Source organism: Vulpes lagopus, chromosome 3 (genome assembly GCF_018345385.1).
Source record: "Vulpes lagopus strain Blue_001 chromosome 3, ASM1834538v1, whole genome shotgun sequence".
Classification (NCBI taxonomy): Eukaryota; Metazoa; Chordata; class Mammalia; order Carnivora; family Canidae; genus Vulpes; species Vulpes lagopus.
In genome coordinates this window covers 48,163,073-48,183,508 of record NC_054826.1, presented here as the reverse complement: position 1 = coordinate 48,183,508, position 20,436 = coordinate 48,163,073, and the positions used below count along the sequence as shown (strand labels likewise).

The 20,436-nt window shown below is 40.6% G+C and overlaps 1 protein-coding gene and 1 long non-coding RNA gene across 2 annotated transcripts in view; one reads left to right on the top strand and one right to left on the bottom strand.

Annotated features, from left to right (window-relative positions):
* STK10 (serine/threonine kinase 10) overlaps window positions 1-4,298 on the top strand; it is a 113,450-nt gene extending 109,152 nt beyond the window's left edge. Inside the window, exon 19 of the mRNA XM_041750552.1 lies at window positions 1,814-4,298. Coding sequence (XP_041606486.1) covers window positions 1,814-1,954 — 141 coding nt within the window. The 3' untranslated portion in view covers window positions 1,955-4,298. The remainder of the gene's footprint in view (window positions 1-1,813) is intronic.
* Window positions 1-20,436, bottom strand: part of LOC121488192 — a 62,514-nt gene that overhangs the window by 16,168 nt on the left and 25,910 nt on the right. Inside the window, exon 3 of the long non-coding RNA XR_005986992.1 lies at window positions 4,963-5,151. This is a non-coding gene — a long non-coding RNA (uncharacterized LOC121488192). The remainder of the gene's footprint in view (window positions 1-4,962; window positions 5,152-20,436) is intronic.

Genomic DNA, 20,436 nt, shown 5'->3' with positions numbered 1-20,436 from the left:
TCAGCCCTGCTTTTAGGTCTATAAAATGTAGATAACGTTTCTTCTGTTAAAGCAAGTGTAGTCAACTATTGTCCATGGGCCAAATCTGGCCTACCATCTGTATTTGTAAATAATGTTTCATTGGATTGGAACACAGCCAACCTCATTCATTTACATATTGCCTATGGCTGATTTTGCACTACAAGGCAGTTAAGTAGTTGTGACAAAGACCTTGCAGCTAGCAAAGTTTAAAGTATTTATAATCTGGGGCAGCCCCGGCGGCGCAGCGGTTTGGCGCCGCCTGCAGCCCAGGGTGTGATCCTGGAGACCCGGGATCGAGTCCCACATTGGGCTCCTTGCATGGAACCTGCTTCTCCCTCTGCCTGTGTCCCTGCTTCTCTCTCTCTCTGTGTCTCTCATGAATAAATAAATAAAATCTTTAAAAAAAAGTATTTATAATCTGGCCTTTTACAGAAAAAAGGTTACAGACTCCTATCTTAGGTTATATAGATAAAATATGTGGTAGGTGTTCTTTTACAGTGCTTCAGAGCACAGGCTTTGGGGTAAGTTTAGCTTCCTTATCATCATTCGTGTATTCACTGGAGTAGCACTTCTAATTTCCTTCAAAACTTTTGCTTTGTATTCACAACTTTACTATGACTATTTGGTGCAAGATACCAGATTTTGGCCTATGTCAAGTTTCAACACTGCCTTCCTCGCTAAGCTTCATCATTTCTAGCTTTTGATTTGCAGTGAGAGCCAGGCGGTAGATCTCAGTGTTTCAGAGCTTTAACTCTGAAGTTAGAGGTAGGTTCCCATCTTGGCTATGCCCCTAGCTAGCTGAGTAACCTTGGGCAAGTGATCTAAGCTCTCTGAGCTTCAGTTCCTTTATCTGTAAGATGGAAATAATAGTACCTGTCTGTCTCAAAGGGTGAAGACTGAGAAAGATGTAATGTACTTAGTGTAGCACCTGACACATAGTAAGTACTCAGTAATTACGACCCATCAGTTTTTAGGGTAGGCCTTACACTTAATCCTCACAACAGCCTGCTAGATAGGTAATGATTTTGCCATTTTACACAGGAGGAAAGGTGACATGTGAAGGCCACACAGCTGGTTATAAGAAAGCTGAGTTCTGTATGACTGTGAAGCTCATGTTTTTTCTAGTACACTTTGCTTTCTTTTTAATTGAATGCCTCAAGACATTTTTCTGGTAGGATCCAATTTATTTAGATAAACTTACATGCGCCCCAGGGAAGCTCTTGCAGGAATGGTCAACTAGTCAGTCTGCTTGGAGTTACCTAATGTGCCTTTATAACACAGAGAACCCCTGTCCTACCACAAATTTTCAGAATCAGAATCTCAGGAGGTAGTGTGAAGGCTTGTGTATTTTAAAAAACGATGCTCTGGATGATTTCTTTGGGGGCAGTGCCGTGCCCTCATTAGGAACACTGTGTACTTAGACATTTCTGCTTCTGCTGTTAAATCTGCCCATTTTCTACTTTGGGTCTTTCTCCATTCATTTGCCTGTTTTCCTGCCAGGAGACTGGCATCTGCCCACTGCCCCCCACACTGAGATGACATTTCACCAAACTATAGCCCTTGGCCCATAGCAAACTCCTGTATGGTTGTAGCAGAAGGAAGCAAGAGATGGTACCTTTATTCTGGGTGACTGGCTCTGGAGAAGGAAAGGGAAGACCCAGTTACCCATGCACTAAAGGCCTGGGGGGGGGGTGGATTTTCAGAGAAGGCCACTTTGGTGGCGGTCCTGTACTTGGGAGGCCTGTGTCCTATGGGATCTGACTGAGCTCTGTCTGCCCTCTCTCTGTCCTAGGCTCTGGAAGAAGATCTGAACCAGAAGAAGCGAGAGCAGGAGATGTTCTTCAAACTGAATGAGGAGACAGAATGCCTGAACCCTACGACCCCAAATAAGGCCACGAAGTTCTTCTCCTATAGCTCTGTGGATACTTCTTAACAGCCATCTGGGGCTGTGGCTGGCAGGCTGGTGGGCCTCCAAGGCCCACCTATTCTCTGTGAACAAGTAACTCAGGACCCCTTTCCCTCTTGCTTCCATGCCAACTTGAATCCAGCGCCTTGCCTTGTGCTACCCCAGCTGTGCCCAACAGACCCTTCCCAGTGTTCCTTAATTCTCGCTCACTTATGGAGTGCGAGGTTTTATTATGTGTTGCCCGTTTCTAATGTATGTTCTCTTTGAATCCCACATCCCTTCAAGTTGTAGTGATTTGGGCTGCTCGTGGGGTCAGCGTCTGGGAGGAATGGTGTTCTGCAGCCTCGAGGCCCTCCTATTTGCCAAAGCACCAGTTTTGCTGCCTGTGTGCATGAAGTGCTGCAACTGGTAACAGTGAGTTTGTCCATATTGTGATTCTTGCTGGCTCTTCAGCCATTGTAGTATCAGACAATAACTATGGCTCTCAGCAGCCATTTTGGTTCCTAGTGAAACCTACCCTGCAGCCAGCTGCTCAGGGGGTGCTCTCATCCTTCCAGTAACCTCAATTTGCTTTCCTCTTGAGACAAGGCCATATCTACAACAGTGGGATGGAGGACAGCCTGAACAGATCATTCTGCTGGTCTTGGGTATTTTGTGCCATCTTGTGCCCCACCTCTCCACCTCTGCACACATATACATACACACACACATACATAGGGCTTGGCCCCCTGGCACTATCCAGGCTTGCCTCTGCCCTGGGCCTCTTGTGTCAGCTGGGCTGAAACACATTCACTGCCTTAGCCTGTGCCCCTGAGCATGTTTAGGTGAAACCACTGGTATGAAGTGTGCTGGGTACTGGCACAAATGGTACAGGCTGAACTGCCAGTCTGTGATTTCCTCTGGCCCCTGTACAGGATCCTGTGACTGTGCCTAGGCTGTTCTTGTCTCACACCTGCCCATCCTGTCTGCAGGTGATATGGGAAAGCTGTTTTCCTCCGCCTCTCCTAGCAGGAGTCTGGCCTTACACTTGAGACATAGGCTGGTAGTCACTGGGATTTCTGTTGAGGAAGAAAAAGCATTAAGGAAAAACATAATGCTTCCTGCCCCTAGCAACACAATGGATGAAGCTTCTGTATCTCAGATGGAATTCTGGGCCTTCAGGTTACTCAGCTGGCCTCCCACAGATTGTGATTCCCCTAGACTGCAGGATGCAGATGACCCAGTAAAAGTAATACTCAGGCATTCAGTTTATCTACAAAAAAACCTTTTTTCACTTTGATCTCTAATTTGAAGGAAATATAAATGAATGGCTTCTACAGAAAGATACCTGCTTTTTTTTTTTTTTTTTTTTTTTAAGATACCTGCTTTAAATAAAACTAAAGGCGATTTTGAGGAATCATATGGATGATGTATTAAGTCTGGGTACTGTTTTGCTGGTGATGGAGTGGTTAACACCCCTGAAGGACTTTTTCCTTCACTCCTACTAAACATTTAAGATTTGATGCTTTGACCTAAAGCAATTCTCTTGATGATTTTTTGGCACTGGTTTAACTGGATCTTGGGGAGGTGGGGGACTTGGGGTTCCCAAGGCTTACAAATGCAGTGAAGATGCTCTGGGGGTTGTGGTAAGGCAGTGGTCCTCTTAAGTTAGCAAACATTCAGCTTGCCTGCTTCAGTATTTGACCCAGATGGGACAGTTTTCTGGTCTTACACAAATGAGACAAGGGAAACAATTGGCTCCTTTTATTCTTTTTGGTGCACAGGTGCTGGGAAAATGTGAACTAGCAGTAGTGTAATTACAGAACACTGACCAAGTAGCACCAGACAAGGCCAGCACTGACAAATGGTCAGGCGGGGCTGATTTTGGCTTTGTTTACAGAATTGCCTTTTGCAGCCTGGAGTGTGAGAATGAGTATTTAGGTGAAATGCCAGTTTCATGGTTCAGATGAAAGTCTTTGATTATTCCCCTATTTGTCTTGTCGTTCACATGACTCCTTGAAGGAGTTACTGCTTCCCTGTTTAGTGCTGCCCAAGGCCTGATAGCTCCCCTGTCCTTTCTGGATGAGGGTTGGCTGGGTCCTCCAGCCTCATGATGGAGCCAGCATGCATGCCCATCAGTGAGAAGGCTTACACAGTATTCCTCATGCCCTGTGCTAATGTTTTCCTCTGTAAGGGACAGATGGAACTGTTTCTTGTTTTCAGTCCAATTTTGGCAGAGTAAATATAACTAACTTATATTTTCCCTTTATAAAGGATAGAAGTTATTTTTATGTCATTTCAAAACTTTATACAAAACTTTTGTAAAATGTTTTCTGGAAAGTTTAACTGCGAGAATGTAAATATGCTTCTAATAAAATAATAAGGTGAGAGACTATTTGTGTTTGTGGTTGTTCTCTTGGATTGGGGTGGCAACAGCAGGGCAGACTTAATCCATATTAGCTAAGTGAGAAAGGGTTTGCTGTATTCTGAGTACCCTGGTGTTTCCAGGTCACACAGCCAGTCTGACTTTGGGGTGGGTTTCTATTTTGTAAGAAGTTATATGTGTGTGTATGTTCGTGTGTGTGTGTTCTGTATAGACATTTAACATTAACATTCTCATTTAATATCAAACATTTGACCACCAGGGTTTTTCACGTATTAGCTTATTAAATCCTTTTAACAACCCATGAGGAAAACTTTGTCATTCCAATTTTATAGATGAAGAAATGGACATAGGGCAAGAGGAAGTCTGGTCCAAACTTTACAACATTGGTAAATGATACCTATGAAACTCAAACTTAGACCTCTAGAAGCATTGCCTCCACCACACCTCCTCTCCCACTATCAGCTGCCCATTATGCTCAGTAAGAGTCACACAGGCACTCAACGACTAGCTGCTGTATTTAAAAGCATTTTCTGCCATGCCTCTAAAGTCCCATTCAGGGTTTCTTAACCTGGGGTCCACAGACTTCCCCTATTACTAAGAACTCAAAGGGAAGAATTCAGGGTGTCTTTGTCCCTGGATGGGAAAAGATTTGGTGTTTAGTTTGACTTACCTCTAACTGAAATTCAGTACTTGCTGTCTGTATGGATGTAGGCAACCAACTCTAGTAATATAAGTAGTCCCCGTGACTGTGCCAGCAATAGAAATCAGAGATTTCATCTTATAATACAGGTGTGCAGACATCTCAAAACTTTGTTCATCACTTTGAAATAACAGTAGTTATTTGGTCAATCATTAGGTCCTGTTACGATTGAGATGTATCACATTACATATACATACATATATCTATAAGGAATATATATATGTTTTCTAATATATTGATGTCTAGCTTTCATTATGATTAGTTTCACTTGTAATCTATATGCTTTACATTGTGCATTTGAAAATATCCTGAGAAGGGTTTTACATTCTTTATGGAATGCCACCCTACTCTGTCTATGGCCCTGAGCTGTCACTGTCCTAGAAATCTGACCAGCAGGTGGCGGTCCACTGTCAGGGTGTCCCATAGGTCTGTGAACTTGGTGTGTTGGTGGGTAGGGTTGGTGCAAGCAAGCTAGCAGCTGGCATGCTTCCCATTAAGGGACAGAAAAATGACTGGGGTTCCCAGGAAAAAGGATTCATGAGATTGGTGAAGAAGATAATACATTAAGGGATACATGGAACTTGAGAAATGAGATCATTCACACGAACTGATACCTCTTAGGCGCTAATTGCTAGAGATGCTGAAATGAATACAACCCTGACATTGCCTTCAAAATACTTGTCCTGCTGAGGAAACAGACCAGAGAAGCAGAGTGTTCAGGCTGATAGAACCATGGAGAATCAGGGAAGAGCTCCTAGAGGCAGTGACACTGAATCGAGGAGGACAAACTACTATGAGCCAGAATATATTCAGGAACCGAGGTATGAATGGCTGCAGAGAACAGAGTCAGACCTGCATGCCCGGGCTCAAACTGACCTTTACCAATCTAAGGGCAGTAAGAAGTCTGGGAAAGAGTTTACTCACGGAAAGGACAGTTGAAATCATGACTGTAGCAACTCAACAGACCAGCTGAGGAGAGAGAAGGTTGATGTTGAATGGGAATAATGGCCTACAAAGGTTGGAGACTTCAGGAAGGAACGGACACACTGCAGGCTTTGCAAGGGCAGGGAGTAAGACTAGTGGATTCCTAAGCATCCAGGACCCAGCATGTTGCAACCCCGAGATACTGAGTCTGGGTTTCTTGTGCCATTAAAGGTCTGAAAAGGGAGCAGCGGTGGTCTGGGGGCTGTAGACTGGATGTATATTAGCCCACATGGAATCAGAGGTGGTGACTAGGTCTGATATAACCACTATGTTGCTAGTTAAAAACAAATCTGAGAGTTCTGCTTCTAGTGATGGTAGATGAGGTAATTCAGAGCAGTCCTCTAAAACTGAGGACAATTAGAAAAGCTGAGCAAAAATATTAAATATGTCTACTTGAAGGCACAAGAGATCTGTAAGACAGTGAAGACTTACAAAGCCAGGATTGAAGAAAGTATGGAAGGTCAGAGAGATGATTCTGGTATTTTATTCTGAGAGGACTTACTGATGTCAGAGAGGATACAAATGTGGAACTCACTGAGGGCCAGGATCTCTGCAAGGGGAGTTTGTACATGTAGTCCGTACAATGGTCATGTCTGATGCCCCTCATGGGGATCCTACTTCTCCCTCTGCCTGTGTCTCTGCCTCTCTCTGTGTGTCTCTCATGGATAAATAAATAAAATCTTAAAAAAAAAATCCCAAACCTCCATTATCTGTGTTCTGGTTCTTCAGCTCGTTGTGAACATTTGCTTTCTGTTTTTGTTTGTTGAAACTATTTGGTAAGTCGTCGTCCTTCTGTGTATAAAGGGAAAAATCCATGATTCTTGATTTTACACCATGATGGAATTACTGGGGCCCCTGTAGATGATTTGTGTTAGGGACTCTAAAGGCCAAGATGAGTTCTACCTGGTCTAAAACTCTCTGTATGTCCTATATTTTAGTATATGTGCTGCCGAAGCGAGCACTGTATGTCCTATAAAGACTCCTCCCTCTTATATGTAATATAGCCACTATGGATGAGGATCTTGTGTGCTTTTTAAGATTTTGTTTATTTGAAAGAGAGACAGCGTCCATGTGAGATAGCATAAACCAGGTGGAGGGGCAGAGCATGAGGGAGAAGCAGACTGTCTGCTGAGCAGGACCCTGGGATCATGACCTGAGCAGAAGACAGGTGCTCAACTGACTGAGCCACCCAGGTGCCCCAGATATTGTGTACTTTTGGAAAATGAGTGAACTTTCAGATAATTTGGAATTGTAGTGGCCCCTCTGAAGGAAACTTTAATTTAGATAAATCCACCTTAATCAACACCCTTGAAAAGGGAGGATCAAAACTCTCAGAGACAATGGAATATATTCTTTGATTGGTATGTAGAAGCTTCTAAAAGGCAAAATGACTCAGAAAATAGTTTTGCAGAATTATTATAGCATGCAAATAAAAAAATCTTTAGTAAAAAACTTTGGCCATTTAACCAGGCAGTCTTAACTTAGTCTCTCTGCCAAATACATTTCTGGATCCAGCTATTCTTTCGAGTTTTGTATTACTGTACCTGAGACATAGCAAAAATTTTAAAGAGAAAATATAAGATCTCTGTGTCTTATGCATATCATGCATATGTGAGATTTTTAAAAGGGATCTATTTATTTATTTTTTTAATTTATTTTTTATTGGTGTTCAATTTGCCAACATATAGAATAACACCCAGTGCTCATCCCATCAAGTGCCCCCCTCAGGGTCCGTCACCCAGTTACCCCTCCCCCCCAGCTCCCTTTCTACCACCCCTTGTTCGTTTCCCAGGGTTAGGAGTCTCTCATGTTCTGTCTCCCTTTCTTATATTTCCCACTCATTTTTTTTTTCTCCTTTCCCCTTAAAAGGGATCTATTTAATTGGCTAAAAGTGAAAGAAACACTTGTATAGGGATCCCTGGGTGGCTCAGTGGTTTAGCGCCTGCCATTGGCTCAGGGCGTGATCCTGGAGTCCCGGGATCGAGTCCCAGGATGGAGTCCCAGGATGGAGTCCCACATAGGGCTCCCTGCAGGGAGCCTGCTTCTCCCTCTGCCTGTGTCTCTCTCTCTCTCTCTCTCTGTCTCTCATGAATGAATGAATGAATGGATGAATAAATAAAATCTTAAAAAAAAAGAAACACTTGTATAAATTAAGTATTCCTAAAACTCAGAAATATATAACCTAACCCAAATGTTTTCCAAGTTCACATGATATGGAATAATCTTTGACAAGCCGAAAGTAGTTTAAGTTTGTTGTTTAATAAATATAGTCATGTATTCAGAACTGTCAACATAAATGTAATGCAAATATGCAATTTTTTTTACCTGGGCTTACAAGTAAAATAAGTTAATGCTAGATTTATGTTGCAGTATTTGCCAAGAAGAAATAACTTACAATCATGGTTAGCAGTTTCATGTCTAACCTAAGCATAATTGTTAAAAACAAGTAATTTAAACACATTTAAATAAGTTTATATTAAGTTAAACTATGTAATGAATACTCATTAACTATATAGGTCATTCTCAAATAAGATACTGAGACACTGATTGCTACACATGTTTATGTACTTTTTATTTATTATTTTGCTTTTAAGTAGGCTTCATGTCCAGGGTGAAGTCCAAATTGGAGTGTGAACTCACAATACTGAGATTAAGACCTGAGCTGAAATCAAGAGCCAGACACTTAACTAAGCCACCCAGATGCCCCTAATTTTGGCTTTTTAATTTTTACAGAGACAAAAGATATATGGGTCTATAAATATTACATTGAAAAGTCATACTGCAAAAACATATATCCCTAAAAATTATAAGTTTTTATAACTGTGTATTTATAAGTTTGCTAACCTTATTAGCTATGGGATGCTAATATATGAAAGACAGTTCAGTTACCTGTGCCTTTGTATTCACTGGAAGGTACAGGTTATGAATAGTTAAAATCTATAATCAATATGTAAAAAATAAACCTATTAGAAACAGTAAAAAAGGAAGCAATTTTGTATACAAAATGTGGGAAGAAAACCAGGTGTATTTATGTGCAGAGTATGCAAATATAGGATGTATTTTCATTATGGAAAAAGAGAGTACTGTTGTCTAAAATAAAATGATTGGTTGTTCCAGAATTAAAAGTAAAAAGAGTGGGATAGAGCCTAAATGGATATAGAAAGTTGCAGAAGGTTTGTGGAAAAGAAATTTTATGTTGTGAGATCACAGCTGGGTAAAATGGAATAGATATACTATAAGGGTTTTTATTTTTTAAAAAGATTTATTTATTTATTTTAGAGAGAGTGAGTGAGTGTGCATGGGAGTGCTGGGGAGAGGGAGAGAGAGAATCTTAAGCAGACACCCCATGGAGCATGGATCCCAATGTGGGGCTCAATCCCAAGACCCTGAGATCATGACATGAACCAAAATCCAGAATCAGATGCTTAACTGACTGAACCACGCAGGCACCCTTAAGGGTTTTTTTTAAATTAGTGTATTTATATAAAACTATGATTTAATTTCCTTTCATCTGCTAAAAGGACAAAGTTTTCTTGGACTCTGTTCTTGATAAGATTATAAAAGGTTTTCTTTGCCTTTTAAGTAATTTTCTAGAAAAAAAAAGATTCGATGTTTTATCAAATAATTTTCTGGGGTTCATGTTGTCTTTACCATACATTTGATAACTTAAAAAAACACTGAGTCTTCTCTATTAAAACAGTTGTTTTTTGTTTTATAAATATACAACTTTCTGTGCTTGCCTTTGAAATCTTTTCTAAATTTTATTTATTTATTTCAAAAGATTTTATTTATTTATTCATGAGAGACACAGAGAGAGAAGCAGAAGCACAGACATAGGGAGAAGCAGGCTTATCACAGGGAGCCCGATTCAGGACCCGATCCCTGGACCCTGGATCATGCCCTGAGCCGAAGGCAGATGCTTAACCACTGAGCCACCCAGGCATCCCTGAAATCTTTTTTTTTAAAATAAGATTTTATTTATTTATTTGACAATGAGAGGGAGGAGGAGGAGAAAGAGAAAGAAAGCAAGAGCACAAGCAGGGGGAGTGGAAGAGGGAGAAGCAGACTCTCCGCTGATAAGGGAGCCTGATGCTGGCTCAACCTCACAACCTTAAGATCATGGCTTGTGCTGAAATCAAGATTTGGATGCTTAACTGGCTGAGCCACCCAGGTGCCCCCATTTTTTTTTTTTTTGACATTTTAAACAAACTTCACCAAATCAAATTCTGAATGAAGTCTTTTTGAACATAAATTAACTTTGGGATCTTCCTGAGAAACCAAGAAAAATCTCAAAAGATGTGCTCTTTCTCCATATAAAAGAGAATTATTAATTTACTTAGGCTTATTTGATATGTTAAACTGCATGGGAAATACTCCCAAATAAAAAGCAATGCTTAATATTCTTAGATTATATTCATATAGTTATATGTTATTAATGTAACTGCTCCAGAAATTAACACAAAATTCCTAAAATTGTAATATGTTCTAGTACGTTATCAGTGATAATTCCAGTTATTATTTTACAGTACTCTATACCACAAAGATAACAATCTGCTTCTAAATTGTATCATTTTTTTAAGGCAAACCCTTACCAGATCTTTAACCAAAGCTATTTTGAAGTCTTGTCATTCACAGACATTTATTGTATTACTCTTGATTTTTTTCTGGAAGCATTTACAATCAACTACAAGGGCAAAAATGCTTCATTTTCAAAAAGATTCATGGAAAAGATCATCAGTATTCTAGAATACCAATTTCTGATAACTTTATTTTTAATTTTAGATTTTATTTATTCATGAGAGACACACACAGAGAGAGAGGCAGAGACACAGGCAGAGGGAGAAGCAGGCTCCATGCTGAGAGCCCGATGTGGGGACTCAATCCTGGGATTCCAGGATCACGCCCTGGGCCTAAGGCAGGCGCTAAACTGCTGAGCCATCTGTCCCTTCTGATAACTTTATTTATTTATTTTAAAAAGGTTTTATTTATTTATTTGAGAGAGTGACAGAGCAAGCATGAACAAGGTAGGGGGGATGGGCAGAGGGAGAGGGAGAAGCAGAATCCCCTCTGAGCAGGGAGCTGATGCGGGGCTTGATCCCAGGACCCTGGCATCATGACCTGAGCTGAAGGCAGATGCTTAACCACCTGAGCCACCCAGGCGCCCCTGATAACTTTAAATCCTAACACTGAACTAGGTAAGAATTTCTAAAAATCTAATGGAAAACTGATTGATTCAAAAGCTGCTAACTCAAGATGAAGCAAAACAAAAGTACAGGTCTCTGGATAAACTGATGAAGATGATTATAAATACAAAAAGAATGCAAATCAAAACCACAGTGAGGTGGGCACCTGGGGGGTCAGTGGTTGAGTGTCTGCCTTCAGTTCAGGGCGTGATCTCCGGGTCCTGAGATTGAGTCCTACATCAGGTTCCCCATAGGGAGGCTGTTTCTCCCTCTGCCTATGTCTCTGCCTCTCTCTTGTGTGTCTCTCATGAATAAATAAAATCTTAAAAAAAACCCAAAACACTACAGTAAGGTGACCTGTTACCTGTCAGAATAGGTAAAATAAGAATGGGGTGCCTGGCTGACTCAGTTAATAGAGCATGCAACTCTTGATCTTGGGGTCATAAGTCTGAGCCCCAGGTTGGGTGTAGAGATTGATTATTTATTATTTATTATTTATTTATTTATTTATTTATTTAAAGATTTTATTTATTTATTCATGAGACACACAGAGAGAGAGACACACACACAGACACAGGCAGAGTGAGAAACAGGGGAGCCTGACATGGGACTCGATCCCGAGTCTCCAGAATCACACCCTGGGCTGAAGGCGGTGCTAAACCACTGAGCCACGCCGGCTGCCCCTGTAGAGATTATTTAAATGAGAATCTAAATAAAAACTTAAAAATTTTTATTATTTTTTTATTATTTATGACAGTCACACACAAAGAGAGAGAGAGAGAGAGAGAGAGAGAGGCAGAGACACAGGCAGAGGGAGAAGCAGGCTCCATGCACCAGGAGCCTGACGTGGGATTTGATTCCGGGTCTCCAGGATCGCGCCCTGGGCCAAAGGCAGGCGCCAAACCGCTGCGCCACCCAGGGATCCCTAAATAAAAACTTTATAAAAACCGACAAGAAGCAAAAAGTTTTAGTGAGGATGTGGAGAACAAGGAAACCTCTTGCATTGCTGGTGGGAATGCAAACTGGAGCAGCCACTGTGGAAAACAGTATGGAGGTTCCTAAAAAAGTTAAAAATAGGACTACTCTGTGATCGAGAAATCACACCACTGGGTATCTACCCCCAAAATACAAAAACACAAATTCAAAGTGATACATGCACCCTTATGTTTATAGCAGCATTATTTACAAAAGCCAAATTATGGAAGCAGTCCAAGTGCACATCAATAGATAGAGAGGAAGTTTCATGCATATATATATATATTACATATTATATACAATTATTATTATATTATATATAGTATTATATATATTATATATTATAGAATTATATAAATATATAATATATATATTATATTTCATGCATATAGAATATTATTGCATAGAATATTATTCAGCCATAAAAAGGATAAAACCTGGGGCAGCCCGGGTGGCTCAGCAGTTTAGCACTGCCTTCAGCCCAGGGTGTGATCCTGGAGACCTGGGATCGAGTCCCACGTGGGGGTCCCTGCACAGAGCCTGCTTCTCCCTCTGCCTGTGTCTCTGCCTGTGTCTCTGCCTCTCTCTCTCCTGTGTATTCTCATGAATAAATAAATAAAATCTTTTAAAAAAATTGACATACTTAAAAAAAAATAAAACCTTGCCATTTGCAATGACATGGATGGAGACAGAGAATATAATGCTAAACAAAAAATTGGTCAGAGAAAGACAAATGCCATATGATTTCATTTATAAGTGGAAATTAAGAAACAAATGAGCAAAGAAAAAATTAAGAAACAAATGAGCAAATTAAAAAAGAGACAAACCAAGAAACAGACTCTTTTTTTTTTTTTGCCTCTTTTTTAAAATTTTTTTTTAAATTTATTATGATAGTCACAGAGAGAGAGAGAGAGAGAGAGAGAGAGAGAGAGAGAGAGAGGCAGAGACACAGGCAGAGGGAGAAGCAGGCTCCATGCACCGGGAGCCCAATGTAGGATTCGATCCCGGGTCTCCAGGATCGCGCCCTGGGCCAAAGGCAGGCGCTAAACCGCTGCGCCACCCAGGGATCCCTTTTAATTTTTTTTTTTTTTTTGCCTCTTTTTTTTAAAGTAAGCTCTATGCCTAACGTTGGGCTTGAACTCATGATTCCAATATCAAGAGTTACATGATCTACTGACTGAGCCAACCAGGCATCCCCCAAGAAACAGACTCTTAACTATAGAGAACAAACTGATGGTTTTGAGGGGAGGTGGTTGGGAGGATGAGTGAAATGGTGGTGATTGAGGAGTGCATATAGGATGAGCACTTGGTGATGCATGGAGTTGTTAAATCACTATATTGTATACCTGAAACTAATATAACACTATGTTAACTGTCTGGAATTAAAATTAAAACGGTAATTCTTTATGACTTCAATAAAAAACACTGCTGGTTCTTTAATGTTTTGTTTTCCAGATATAAAGGACCCCTTTTTCTCTTCTAAGCTATTTACATCCTACAGCAATTTGATGAAGTACATTTTTGTAAACAAACATTGAAACAGTCTTTTTCTTCCTATCTGATCCCTCCAGAATTCAGAAACTCTTACTAAATATTCTTATTTTTCATGACAATATAGGTATTTTTTAAAAAGATTTATTTATTTATTTATTCATAGAGACAGAGAGAGAGAGAGAGAGAGAGAGAGAGAGAGAGAGAGAGAAGCAGAGACACAGGCGGAGGGAGAAGCAGGCTCCATGCAGAGAACCCGAAATGGGACTTAATCCCGGGATCACGCCCTGGACTGAAAGAGCACTAAACCGCTGAGCCATTCGGGCTGCCTGACAATATAGGTATTTATATAAGATCTGTAAGAATCTGTTCTTGTAACAAGAACATGATTAGACAAATCCTTAGCTTGGCTCTTAGCCTAAAGAGACTTTAAAGGTCTAATCTGAGATTCCTTATTACTAGGAAATTTTAAAGAACTAAGGTTGATTTTATAAAGGCAAAAAAGCCCCTTAGATATTGCCAAAGGTTTGACTGCAATATCATATTTGAGAATATGCATGGCATTACTATTCTTACTAAATTTAAATAAACAATCCAAGTTTAGGGAGGCCTGGGTGGCTCGGTCGGTTAAATGCCTTTGGCTTAGATCATGATCTCAGGGTCCTGGGATCAAGCCTGTTGTTGGGCTCCCTGCTCAGTGGGGAGTCTGCTTCTCCCATCACTCTCTCTCTCTGTGCTCTCTTTCTCTGTCTTTCAAATAAATAAGTAAAAATTAAATAAAAAAACAATCCAAGTTTAATAAGACTAGACTTAATTTTTAGAAATTAGTTTCACTTTATATATCTTTAATAAAAATGGGGACACTATAAAAACGTATATTTCAATAGAAAACTGTACTCATTATCAGATTCTAGTCTTAATTGTCTACTTGGAAAACTTCAGAGAAATCACCGCAATAGATCATGTATGGACAATCCTCACACCTGTTGCTATATGGGCCACCACTCAAGAAAGTTCAACACCCAATGACATCATCAAAGACAAACTGCAAACCAGGAAAATCCATGTGCCTGAAATTGTCATCCTCATTTTATCACCTAAAAAACCTTCAAACTCAAATCTAGAAATTTTTTCAACTGGCTACTCTCCAAACTCAAAAATGAATTTATCATTTGTTTGAGCCATTGTTTTGTTTTTATTTCCATAGAAATATCTTTTTTTTAAATTACCTGATTGCTCACATCATAGAGGCCTAATTAAGGTGGAAGTTCATCTGTGATTCTGCTTCCTGAAATAAAACATCCTTATGTTTATACTGTCTGAAATAATTATGAAGATATGTCATTGTTAATACATCTTGTGCCTATGTAAAATAACAACAACAAAAAAATGTAGATTGAATTAGAAAGGTACAACCTGAGGGCAGCCCCGGTGGCGCAGTGGTTTGGCACCGCCTGAAGCCTGGGGTGCGATCCTGGAGATCAGGGATCAAGTCCCGCATCAGGTTCCCTGCGTGGAGCCTGCTTCTCCCTCTGCCTGTGTCTCTGCCTCTCTCTCTCTCTGTCTCTATGAATAAATAAATAAAATCTTTAAAAAAATTAAAAAAAAAAAAAAGAAAGGTACAACCTGAATCTGATTAGAACCCATTTAAGCTGATTAGTTGGTTAAATCTTGGCTTCTGGGAATCTCTGCTCTGGGGAATTTTTCAATCCTTGGCTATTATTTACCTTGGAGTTACCAATTATATCAATCTCTCTAATGTGTTGTATTCTCTCAAGGGTTTTAAATGCCTTTGGGCAGCTACTCACACATCAAATTATATCCAACAGGATTAGACAACTCGAGGAAATGAATGAACTGATCTCCCATATGTATGATGATGATGTGACTGCTGGCAACAGTGACTACATGACCCTCCATCTTGAGGGCTCAACTTTGTGAGTGAATGCGTGATTCTTTAGCCTGGCTACATCAACAGTGATAACCAACAGTAACTCTATACTAGTTGGCTACACTCAGCTTGCCTGAGTGTACAGCTTGGCTACACTCAGACCAAAAAGGAAGCGGTTTAGTGCCGCCTTCAGTACAGGGCATGATCTTGGAGACCCGGGATCCAGTTCTGCGCTGGACTCCCTGCATGGAGCCTGCTTCTCCCTCTGCCTGTGTCTCCACCTCTTTCTCTGTGTCTCTCATGGGTAAATAAATAAAATCTTAAAAAAAAAAAAAAAGAATTGTTAGAATCGAACACAAATGGAGACCAGAACTAATTTCACAAGGCAAGTGAGGCTAACTTGAGCTGGTTCTCTTGCTTATGCCTCTGAAAATCGTAAGTGAAACTTGAATTGTCCACCCCTCCCCCCCGGACATAGCCACTAAATTTTTTAAAGGATTTATTTATTTATTTATTTATGAGAGAGACAGAGACACAGGCAGAAGGCGAAGCTCCCTGTGGGGAGTCCAATGCAGAACTCCATCCCAGGACCCTGGGATCATACCCTGAGCCAAAGGCTCAACTGCTGAGCCACCCAGGTGTCCCTAATTCTCCTTCATTTAAGAAAATTCTAATATAACCAATTACTGTGAAGAATAAACAGTCACTGTCTCTATACTATATAAGCTAGTTTATAATAATAAACCTCTAAGCCTCATTTCATGTTTTGATTTGAGTGCTGTTGGCTTGCAATATGCTTTTACCAGTTATACTTCAGTGATTCACTGGTTTTACTTCTGTATTTTTCCTGATCTTTTGACACTATGTATGGGGATGGATGTTAACTAGACTTATTGTGGAGATCATTCACAATATATAAAAATAAGAAATCATTATGTTATACATCTCAAATTAATATGCTGTATGCCAACTCAATTAAAAAAAATATGGAACTGAACAACTGACAACCTCCCTTGGCTAGGAGCATGAAGATCAGAGCCCAGAGCCAGATAAGGGCAAAGCAGAGGGAACCCAAGTGAAACTATTCCCTTTGTAGGAATCTCAAACCTAAAATATCTAGCACTCAATTGAAAAATAACTAGGCACACAAGGAAAATTTTATAACTGAAACCAGTAGAAACAACGGACATTAGAAGCACACCAACAAGCACACCAGATACTGGAGTAATCTTTTTTTTTTTTTTTTTTAGGATTTATTTATTTATTCATGAGAGACACAGAGAGAGAGAGCCAGAGACATAGGCAGAGGGAGAAGCAGGCTCCCTGCAGGGAATTGGATTTTGGACTTGATTAGGATTCCAGGATCACGCTCCGAGCTGAAGGCAGACGCTCACCGTTGAGCCACCCAGGCATCCCGATACTGGAGTAATCTAACTCCAATTATAAAACTACTATGCTTATTACTATGTTTGAGGAGATAAAGGACATAATTTGAAATTTTTCATCAGAGAGCTGAAAACAAAAGTTTAAAAAGGAATCAAGTATTCTAACTCAAGGTAGCAATAATGGTTGCACAACTCTGAATATACTAAAAAACTATTTTTTGTACACTTTCAAAGGCTGAATGTTATGGTAGGTGAGCTGTACTTCAAGGAAGCTGTTATAAGCAAAAAATAAAGTAAAAAGCCTAGATGTAAAAAAAAAAAAAGACGTAAAATAGTGTGTAGGCACAACAGTGGACATTGTCAGAAGCCTTCATCAACCACTGAATTAGTGTAGAGCTGTCTTTCTTACCTCTACCTAAGTCTTAGCACTTTGGGATGATAAAAGGTTTTTAAAAAGTTTGCAAAAACATTTCTTTACCAATTCCATGAGAGCAGGGATGCACTAAAACTTGAGAAACAGAACCAACAAGACGGGTTGACTTCCTTCAGGACATGAAAAAAAAAAAAAAAAACCCAGCAGGGACAAAGCTGAATCAGAATCTCTTAGTAATTTGAACTGGAGTATAGTTAGAGAACAGGCCAATAGGAAAGGGAAGTTGAGAGGCTGAATTATTGTGCCATAGTGAAGAATCAGAGGTCAGGAGGGACCAAGTGTGAGCTGGAGTTTGAAAGAAGCTGACACTCAAAGATGGCTCCTGAATTTCTGGCTTTGCTGGCTGAATAGGTAGAGGTATCACTGAGTTAGCAAAGATTGGCACAGGACAAGAACTGTGGTGAAGACAGAATGAGAAATTCAATTTTAAAGAGTTCTTACAAAAAAAAAAGGCTTAATTGTGCATACATGAAATCTGAAATGACTACAGGACAACCAAAGACATGTCACTTGTCTATATACATCTGGAGCTCAGGAAATATCCAGGATGGATATATAAATTTGAGAATAGGGTATGAAGTGGGTATTTCAGAAAAATGAAGGAGATAAAGGCACGGCAAGTGGATATATATACACCATGTAAAGAAATTTGGATTTTATCCTGAAGGTCACATGGGACATCAGCTTCATATGGGAGACAGGTGACTAGCTGCAGTGTAAGGAATATACTGGAGGACCAGAGACACTAAAGAGGGTAACAATTAGGGCCTTTACAGTAATTCAGGTAAGAGATGGGAATTCTCATACACAGTTTTATAACCTGAGTTTTTTCACCGATAACATGGGCATTTAGCAATGTAACTAAAAGCTCCCTGGAAACAGTTTTAAATGACTACATAACCTATGCACCTGTGAGCGTACATCATCTACTTAAACACTACAGTACAATTAGGCATTTTGGCTATTTTAAGTTTTTTATTAGGAACCTTATTCGTTAATAATTTACCTATCCTCTCTGCTAGGTAAAATCTTTTCCCATCTCAGTGATAAAATCTCTGGTAAATCTCATAGGTTTTCCAAAGTTACTTGATTACTACTAGTTACCCAGTTTTACTTTCTCATTTATAACTTTTTCTCATTCAGCTAAAGTTTGACCTAGAACTTAGAACCTAGTAGTAAAAAAGAGAGGCATGGCTGGGATGACAGTCACCAGGCATACCATTTGATACCCCACATTTCTTGTCCCCATGCAGTCAGGCAGGGCTTAGTGACTTGTGCTGCCCAGGGACATGTGACTGTCACACCTGTGCTCAAGCACATGAAAAGCCCATGCATAGTCCTCCCATGAAAACAACTGGGGGAGCTGTGTATTCAAGATGGGGAGGAAGAAGAAGGTGGATCCTCAAACAACTTTGGTCCCTGGTGACCATGTGGAGCAGTCCCCTGCCATTTCACAAAGGACACGAGGCATAGGCAAAACAAACTTCAATGTATGAGCTGCTGAGATTTTAGGGCTACTTGTTAGCCCAGTATAATGTAGACTATCACAATATAGTCCATTTCATCATTTCTGCCCCCCCCTTTTTTTTTTGCCATTTTGTTCTCTTCCTCTTCCCCCACTTACTAGGTTGCATCTGGCTCCTCCAGGGTTGGAGAAGGGAAAACAGGGAGGGAGGGAAGGAAAGGTAACAAGTTTCTAACAGTTGATGGACCAACTGTTTATGACCTTTATTTGCTACCTATCTTCCCCCTCAGCTTTTGTGCCTTTTGCTTCTAACCATCCACACTGGAGACTCTCTTCAAAGATCTGCTCCTGGGCTTCTGGAGCCACAGTGTCTACAGTATAGAGTCAGAAGAGCCCAGGGAATTTATATCCACCCACCCACTGTAAGGCGGGTCATGGCTAGTGATTGCCTGGAATATGAAAGTAAGAGTATGGAAGCTCAGGTTCCTTGGAACAAGTCAGGACAAACTCTGAGGCATAATTTATATTCCAAAGTTCCCCTATGGGATCAGGCTGAAGCCACCCTCCTCCACAGGACTACTCTGTTTGAGATCTCATTCCTGCTTTGCTTTTCCCCTCCCTTATCTTTTTTTAAAAATTATTTATTTATTTATGATAGTCACACACACACACAGAGAGAGAGAGAGAGAGAGAGAGAGGCAGAGACACAGGCAGAGGGAGAAGCAGGCTCCATGCACCGGGAGCCTGATGTGGGACTCGATCCCAGGTCTCCAGGATCATGCCCTGGGCCAAAGGCAGGCGCTAAACCACTGCGCCACCCAGGGATCCCTCCCCTCCCTTATCCTGCCTCTTCTAGCCATTTTCATTTTTCCTGGGAGCATTTCCCTAATGGATTCCTTGCTCCCAAATTCCCATCTCATAGTCTGCTTTTGAAGAAACCTACCGAAGACATCAGAAACCGGTAGTGGTCCTAGGAAATAGACTCTAAAGATGAGATTTTGGAATCTGATCACTTGCTGGCCAGGTGGTAATAAGGACGTTCTTACGGATAGAAATGTTGTGGGCAGCCTGGGTGGCTCAGCAGTTTAGCGCGGCCTTTGGCCCAGCACATGATCCTGGAGACCTGGGATCGAGTCCCACATCGGGCTCCCTGCATGGAGCCTGCTTCTTCCTCTGCCTGTGTCTCTGCCTCTCTGTCTCTCATGAATAAATGAATAAAATCTTTAAAAAAATATATGCATGTTGTAAGCACTTGTAATGCTATAGCACTGTCATTACTAAAATATGTATCTTTGTTAGCCTAGAACCAGATATAGCTGAAAGGGGTTGCAATGAGCTTGTGTAATACAGAGGAAACCATAATTTAAAGGGTTGTGGAATCAGTTTATCATTGCTGGATGCTATTGATGCATGGAAGAAAGAAAATGATAGGCTTAAGATGAACAGTTAACTAATTTTTTTAAAAATATTTTATTTATTTATTTGAAAGAAAGCATAAGTGGGTGGAGGAGCAGAGGGAGAAGCAGACTCCCTGCTGAACAGGGAGCCCGACCCGGGGCTTGATCCCTGGATCCTGGGATCATGACCTGAGCTGAAGACAGACACTTAAGCAACTGAGCCACCTAGGTGCCCCAAAA